We start from the raw sequence: 8,535 nt of genomic DNA on the forward strand, positions 1-8,535 counted from the left end.
AAGTGCTCAGTAAAGTTTCCTACGGTCACAGTAATATCGGGTGGGTTTTGTTTGTTATAAAATAAACATTCATCCAGTGCGATTTAATTAAGTAAATAATGAGAAAGAGCGCTGGGGCGGGCGGGATGGATGCCAGGGCCAGGAGCGGGTGCCGGGCTGGGTGGGAGGAAGCGCCGGCGGGGCGCGCGGGTGTACCGGGCGGGCCCCGGGGCGGGGTCAGGAAGGCCCCGCCCAGCAGCCACCTGCGACAGGTGGAGCGCGCGACACCGGGCACTCGGCCATGTCCGCGGAGGGCGCGGGACCCACACCGGGGCCCGAGCCGGGGTCCGAGCCGAGGCCACTGTGCCCCGAGCACGGCCAGGCGCTGAGCTGGTTCTGCGGCTCGGAGCGACGTCCCGTGTGCGCCGCCTGCGCGGGGCTGGGCGGCCGCTGCCAGGGGCACCGCATCCGCCGGGCGGAGGAGCACGCCGAGGAGCTGCGGGTGAGCGGCCGTGGGCGCCGGAAGGCTGGGGGCTCCGGAAGGCGAGGGGCTCCGCAGGGGGACGAGCCGGGCGGGGCCCAGCTGGGAGTGGGGAGCCCGGGCCCCGGCGCGCCGGACGGCCAACCCAGGCACCCAGGCTCTGCAGTGGTTTGGGCTGTAGAACGTGGCGGTTAAGGGTGTGGCCTATGTGCGCAGGCTGGTCCAAGTTCGAATCCACTCCCTCTCATCCTAGTGAGTCGCGTAGCTCTCTGAGCCTCAGTGTCTTCATCTGTAGTTTGGGGACAATGATAAGAATAGCGCGTATTTATTGGAGTTGTTGGGAGATATAAATGGGATAATGGGTAAAATGCTGTTTACTCATCGGTGCCTAGCATGTAGCGGCGGACACAGCCCTTCCCCCGTCCCCAGTACCCCCTCCATTGCGCATCGAGGGAGCTGGAGTTGGCCTTGGGCAATAAAGGGCTCAGCTATTCCAGTTCCCTAGTGCAAGGTGTGCCCCAGCTCTCGCTCCTGTGGAAGCTGGCCCTTCCTTACCCCTCAATCCCTCAATCCCGCAGCTCAAAGCCTCTTCCTTTCCCCTACCTGCTTCAGGCTTCTGGCACGGTGATCTCTTTCTCTTTCTGGACTGGGTCTGACTGTTCTTCAAGCTGGTTTCACTTGGATAAAGAGAAGGGGGCGGGGAGGCTGTCACTCCTTCACCTAGGGTTTCCTCCCACCTCCACTTCCAGCTTGACTCCTGGCTGGTCACTTTCATGTCACCACCTGGACTCTGAGCTGCTAAGATTGGAGAGTCAAGTCACCCTGGAGCTTCTCCCTTCTTCCACTCTAGCTGTGGCCCCTGGGGATTAACTTGTGTTTCTCCTATACCCACTGGAGTTCAGCCCTGCTGTGAGGCCTGAGGGCTCTCACTGGGGACCTCACCTACTCAGACTGGACTGTAATAAACACACTTTACCTGGTGCCAGGATTGGGAGAGGTTCAGTTTTTCAGTGTTACTTAAGAACTCCAGCTGGTTCTTTTGTTACCAGTATCAATGAGAGTGATGATGAAAATAAACTAGAATGGGCAGCTCCTGTGGCTCAGTGGGTAGGGCGCCGGCCCCGTATACCGAGGGTGGCAGGTTCGAACTTGGCCTCTGCCAAACTGCAACAACAAAAAAAAAGCTGGGCATTGTGGCGGGTGCCTGTAGTCCCAGCTACTTGGGAGGCTGAGCCAAGAGAATCATCTAAGCCCAGGAGTTGACAGTTACTATGAGCTATGACGCCATGACACTCTACCAAGGGCGATAAACGGAGACCTGTCTCTAAAAAAAAGAAGAAGAAAATAAACTAGGATAACATGGTATAGTCAATTTGCATGATGGATAGAAACTTTGCAAATTCTAGATTACTTAAATACCTGTTATCTCATTCCATCCAGACCAAGCCTTTGATGTGGTCATCCTACCTACATTTTACAGATGAGGAAACTGAGGCAGAGAACAGGGTAGTGACTCCTCTAAGATTCCTTATGTGTGGGGTCTGGACTGGGGGAGTCGTTAAGTAGGCAGGAGGAAACTGCTTTTTTTGCTTCAGTGGTTGGAGAGAGGAAATGACGCTCTCATTTTGGGGGTGAGAATTTAGGCCTTAAAAAGTAGCCATCGGGGCTGGAACAAAGAGGTGCAGGGAGTGAAGCCTGGGGCAGGTGGTAAACCTGGAGCTCCTTTTGGAATGTCCTCTGCCTCAGGAAGTTTTCCCTGAACCCCCCACCTCAGGCCCTAAGCATATGAGTCTTGCCTTCTCTCTCTCCAATTAAGAGTGGATTTTTGTCTTTTGCACTCTCCTTCCCTATCCCTCCAGCCAACAAAGAAACTTCACTGCAAGACAAGACTGTTGCTGAACTGAGGAAAAACAGCCCCAGTTCTCCTGCTGTCTTACCTCTGAATTCCTGCCCTGCAGCTAGTCTCGGTTTTCTTAGTCCTGTGGTGCACGCTGAACACAGCTTCCTCCTAGCCAGTTCTGTGACTTTATGTTTGGACCTGTGACATATAAGACTAATTTCCACTTGTGGTGGTGGTGGGGGCTGAGTATGAGGGCTTCCGGAAGAGGTAGCTGAGTTGCCTTTTGCCAGATAGAACTGAGGCAAAACTCTTAGGAGAAATAGCAGAGGGACTGCTGCTTGGAAGATCTCCGACGATTACCTTGAGAAATGGAATGGAAAAGCAGGGGCCTGGCATATCTCCTTGGGCAAGACACTTCTTGATGGGCCTCAGTTTCTCCAGCTCTAAAACTTTGTACTACTCTTATGGATGTTGCTGGTAGCTTTGAGGGCTGTGAAGGGCTGAAGCTCTTGTAGTCCAGGAAGTGGGGGTTCGTTCATTCAACAAATACTTATTCAGGGCCTTCTATATGTAGGAACTCACTCTGAGGTAGGGGGACCTCCTGCAGTGGTGGAAGGACAGAGGCCAAAAATAGTAAATGGACACACATAGTCAGAGAGTTATAAATGCAAGGAAGAAAAATAAAGCAAAAAGAGAGATTGGGTGAGGTGGGAGATGGTCAGGGAAGGCCTCTCGGAAGAGGTGATATCTGAGTAGAGTGGGGGAGTGAGACACAAACACACATGCATGTATAAACTGATGACAGAAGGAACAACAGGTGCAAAGGGACTGAGGTCAGGACAAGTTTGGTGTGTTTAAAGAACAGAAAGAAGGCCAATGTTGAGGGTGGTAGGAGGTGACATTGGAGAAATGGGCAGAGTCACATCAGGTAGGGCCATATTCACGAAGGTGAGAAGCTTGATCTTACTGTGATTGTGTCAGAAAGCCATTAGAGGGTTTTGAGCAGGAGCGTGACCTGATCTGATTTCCTTATAAAAGGTGGCTGTAGGGAGTGTCAAGAATGGAAGCCAAGTTTGGAGGTTCCAACAGTGGCTTCTGTGAGAGATGATAGCAATCTGGGTAAAATAGCTGGAGTGGAGGTGACCAGAAATGGCCAGAGGAGAGAGAGACTTTGGAGATAGGGCTGATAGCATTGATGGATTAGATGTGGGGTTTTTGGACTGGATAACAGGCAGGTGATTGATTGTGCTACTTAATGAATGGGAAAAACTTAGGGTAGACCAGGTTGAGAACTGTGTTCTGCTTAGGTGTGGGTGTGGACCAGTCAGGGAACTGGATAAAGGGAGGGTTGAGCATGTGTGCCAGGAAGTGATTATAATAATGGGCTGTGGGATTTCTGGGTAAGAAAGGAAGTGTGGCTACTGAAGGGGGTGATGGACAGTAAAAAGTGGTGAGAGTGATATGCTGATGGCCCCAAATGAGCTGAAGAATTTTTAGAATGGGGATTCTAGAATTGGTGATTGGGAAAGATGGGCCATGGTGAGCAGGGTGTGGGTCTTTGAAATGAGGATTTTGGAGGTGGTATAGTTTTGATAATAATGATATCTGGGATATAACTGTGGGTATAGGTGGCTGAGTTGCAATGAAAGGGGAAAAACAATCACTGGAATGGAGTGAATGGTTCACATACAGAGATTAAAACTTCATCAGAGTTGTTTGTGTTGCAGAACAAGATTGTGGACCAGTGTGAGAGGCTGCAGTTACAGAGTGCTGGCATCACCAAATATGCGGCTGAAGTCCTGCCAGGGAAGAACCAGAGAGCAGTGGTAATTCTTTCCCTTTCACCTCTACTGAGGGCCCACTCCCATGATAAGACCATGCCTTAGAGATGTGAACAAGTATAGGGCTCCTTCCCAACCTTACAGACTCACTGTGCTACTAGCAAAGTTGGACGTCCAGGAAAGATGGTTTTCATTTTTTCTGAGCCTCAATCTTACAATCTGGGCAGAGTGGGCTTGTTCCTATTACCATATTGGGTGCAAAGACTCTGCTAGAAAATGACATTGTTGGTTGTCTTAGGGTAGGGAATCAAGAAGGGTAGTATTCTTCTACCATCTAATTAGTTGCTGCTCAGCTCCAGAATTATAAAATAACCTAGGAACTTTTACATTGAATATAGTTTATGACAACCTTATGCAGCAGGTGGCAGTAACATCTTCATTTACAGAAGGGGAAGTGGGTCTTACAGCGATTAATAATGTCCAAAGCCCCACAGCTTCTTGGCAGAGTCAGTCTATGACCTAGACCTTCTGACTCCCAGGCCCATGCTGTCCTTGTGTGGACTCATTGCCCCTCTCAAGCATGTCCTTCAGGGGCAAGTGCTGTGATTTTCTTTCTGCACATTCCCTCCCTTCTTCCCCCTAGTACACAGAGTAGGCTTGGCACTGCCTTACTCAAGGTTCTTTTAATTGCATGGAACAGAACCCACTTGAATTAACATAAGCAAAACATGGAATTTCCTGGCATGATACAGGAGTCTCTCAGAACCTAAAGGGTCTATCTCTACTTCATTTTGCATGATACTATCAGTATGTCAACTAACCTCCCTCTCCTTCTTCTCCTCTCCCCATCTCGTTCATCCCCTTTATTCTTTCTATTTTCTGTTCTTACTGCCCTGCCTGCGACTTTAGTACTATGTCAAATAGAAGCCAATGTAGCAGATCTTGACTTTAAGGGGAGAACTTGCAACATTTCACCATTTGTTTATTGTTAATCCTTACTGAGCACTACCATGTGCAGGCACCGTTGTTCAATGTGCTAGGTTCACAATGAATAAAACACAAAAATTCCTGTTTTCATGAAGCTTTAATTCTAGCCAGAGGAGAGGGACAATAAAAATGGAATATATGCTATGTGAGAAGGTGATAAGTGCTATGGGGAAATACAAAATAGGAAAGGATAGAGAGGATGTATTGAGGACTGGGATTGCAACTTCATGTGCTGTGACCAGGAACGACCTCATTAAGAAGGTTGCTATTGGCTGGGTGTGGTGACTCATGCCTGTAATCCTAGCACTCTGGGAGGCTGAGGTGGATGGATAGCTTGAACCCCCAAGTAGGAGACCAGCCTGAGGAAAAGCGAGACCCCATCTCTACTATAAATAGAAAAACTGAAGCAAGAGAATCGCTTGAGCCCTAGTTGGAGGTTGCTGTGAGCTGGGATGCCATGGCACTCTACCCAGGGTGACAGCTTGAGACTATGTCTCAAAAAAAAAGAAGGTTGCTATTTGCACAAAAGCCAAGAAGGAATGGAAATGGAGCATGTATCTGGGGAAAGTGTGTTTCTGAAAAAGGGAACAGCCTGAAAAGTGTGTTTCTGAAAAAGTTCAAAGGCCCTAAGGTGGGAGTGTACCTGGCGCATTGGAGAAACAGCAAGGGGGCCTGTGAGGTTGCAGCTTAGTAAAAACTCGAGAAGGCAGTAGATAGAGCTGGATTGTCCCTCACTGGCCACATGGGGACTTTGCCTTTTGTTTGGGGTATGATGGGAAGCCACTGACAATTTTTGAGCAGGGTAAGATGATTTGAACTAAGATTAAAAAGGAGCACTTTGGCCGGTACACTGAGAAGTGACTATAGGCAGCAGAAGTAGAAGCAGGGAGACCAATTAGGAAGCCACTATAATAATGGGGTGGGAGACAAGGTTGGTTTGGGCCCAAGTGATGGTGGTGAAGAGTGGTTAGATTTGGCATATGTTTTGAAGAAAGAACACGATTTGCTGATGGATTGGATATAGGCTGTGAGAGAAGGGGTAGGACTCAGGGTCGCTCTGAAGCTCTTTTATTTGAGCACCTAGAGGGATAGATAGCCATTTACTGGGTGGGGAAGGACTGCATGTGGGGCAGTGGGTGACGTGGGAGAGGGTTAGGAATTCCACTGTAGAGGTGTTAAATTTGAGATACCTATTAGACATCCAGGTGAAGATTCTGGGTAGGGAGAAGCCTAGAGATATAAATTTGGGATTCCTCCATGTATAAATGGTATTGAAAGCCATGGGAATGAATTCACTAAGTAAATGAGTATAGATAGGAGAGTGTGGGCGTCCAAAGACTGAGCCTGGGGTACTCCAATTCAGTGGTTGGCCCCTGAGAAGATAGGAGGAAACAGCAAAAGAGAACCAAGAAGGAGCAATCAGTGAGACAGGAGTAAAACTAAGAGCACAGCATCTCAGAAGGGGTTCCAAAGAGGTGGGAGAGCATTGGCTGGCAATGGGGAACAACAAATTGGCAAACAACTCCAAATGGTGCTGAGCGATCAAGCAAGGTGAGAACTGAGATGGATTATATTGGATTTAGTAACATGAACATCATTGGAGATCCTGATGAGAGGACTTTTTTTGTAGACTGGTGGGGGGTGAAAGTCTGATTGGGAATTTCACCCCAAAAAATCTGGAGTGTGGAGAGAATGGAAAAAGAGCAATATCAGCCTGAGCCAGAGTGAGATCCCATCTCTTAAAAAAAAAAATAGCCAGAATTATCTCATATTGCTCTTTTTCTTTTTCTTTTTAGAGACAGAGTCTCATTTTGTTGCCCCAGGTAGAATGCATAGCTCATAGCCATCTCAAATTCTTGGGCTCAAGTGATTCTCTTGTCTCAGCCTCCCCAGTAGCTGGGACTACAGAAACCACGAGATAATTGGCCCAGGCAAATCTTTTTTTTTTTTTTTGAGATGGAGCCTCAAGCTATCCCCCGGGTAGAGTGCCATGGCATCACGCTCACAGCAAACTCCAACTCCTGGGCTCAAGCGAGTCTCCTGCCTCCACCTCCCAAATAGCTGGGACCACAGGCGCCCGCCACAACGCCTGGCCATTTTTTGGTTGCAGCCATCATTGTTGTTTGGCGGGCCCGGGCTGGGGATTCGAACCCGCCACCTTAGGTGTATGTGGCTGGCGCCTTAGCCGCTTGAGCCACGGGTGCCGAGCCAGCCCAGGCAAATCTTGAGGAGCTTTGTTGTGGAAGGAAGCAGAGAAATGGAATGCTACCTGGAGGGGTATATGGGATCAAGAGGGGTTTGGGGTATTTTGCTCATTTTAGATGGGAGAAATTGCTCTAATTACATACTATTAGAAATGGTCCAGTAGAGCAGGGAAAATTAATGACACAAGAGAAAACAGAGAATACAGCAAGGACGATGGGATCTAGTGGACAAGTGTAAGGGTTGGCCTTAGATAAGAGTGTGCACAGCTCATCCACAGGAACAGGGAAGGCAGCATGTGTGGGCACAAGTGCAGGTATTTAGGTAGGTAGTGGGTAGAGCTTGAGGAAGTTCTTCCAGTTGCTTCTATTTTTGCACTAATTGTCACCCTCGCTGTAAGTTCTTAATGATACCATTTCTCAGTTGATGGATAAGTTTTGTTCTCCATCATTCTGTTAATGTAGTAATACACTGATGGATTTTCTAATGCTAAACCATTCTCAAATACCTGGGGAAAACCAACCCAACTTTTTCATAATGTATGTTTTTTTAACTTTTTATTTTGAAATCATTGTAAATTCACATGCAGTTGTAAGAAATAGTATAGCAATGCCTTTCAACGAGTTTCTACCCTGGCAACCTCTTGCCAGTGCATATTATAACTAGAAAATTGCATTGCTACAGCTCGCCCTATTCAAATTTTGCTAGTTTTATGTGCACTGATTTGTACATGTGTGCAAGTGCATGTGTATGTTTAATAATTTAATTCTATGTCGTTTTATCACATGTATAGATTTTTGTGATAACTGCCACAATCAAGATACAGAACAGTTCTATCACAAAAGCGTCCCTTGCGCTACCCTTTATTAGCCTCACACCCCCTCCCTTTCCCTTTGGTATTATTGTTAACACACAATTTCTGGATTTGGATTGCTAATCTCAGTTTAGGGATTTTTGGTTTTGTTGTAGGATTTTTGCATTTATGCTCAGGAGTGAGATTAGCCTATGAATTTCATGTCTTTATAGTCCTTATCAGATTTGGTATCAAGGCTTATGAACTTTATTAAATAAATTGGGAAACAACTCCATTTTCCTTTAAAGTTTAAGACTGTGTACAGTTGTTCTTTGTTTTGATCAAAGTAGTCACAGCTTTCATTATTTTGCTAGTCTTCCTTTGATCTACTCGTTTGTATCTTTGTTTTTTTAAAATATGATGAATTGTACACTTTTGGCTCGGCGCCTATAGCTCAACCGGCTAAGGCGCC

The 8,535-nt window shown here is 47.4% G+C and overlaps 1 protein-coding gene across 3 annotated transcripts in view; it reads left to right on the forward strand.

The window, feature by feature from the left end:
- Positions 1-256: 256 nt before the first annotated feature.
- The window catches only part of BSPRY (B-box and SPRY domain containing), a 22,877-nt gene continuing 14,598 nt past the window's right edge, over positions 257-8,535 (forward strand). For 2 of the 3 annotated variants that reach the window (XM_023510618.1, XM_023510619.1), the window contains exons 1-2: positions 281-481; positions 4,028-4,126. In XM_023510618.1, the coding sequence (XP_023366386.1) occupies positions 281-481; positions 4,028-4,126 (300 nt within the window). Of the gene's footprint in view, positions 482-4,027; positions 4,127-8,535 lie in introns of all 3 variants that reach the window. The other variant, XM_003785232.3, reaches the window with a different exon arrangement.

This window comes from Otolemur garnettii, unplaced genomic scaffold (assembly GCF_000181295.1).
Source record: "Otolemur garnettii isolate 467f Iridium unplaced genomic scaffold, OtoGar3 scaffold00014, whole genome shotgun sequence".
NCBI lineage: Eukaryota > Metazoa > Chordata > Mammalia > Primates > Galagidae > Otolemur > Otolemur garnettii.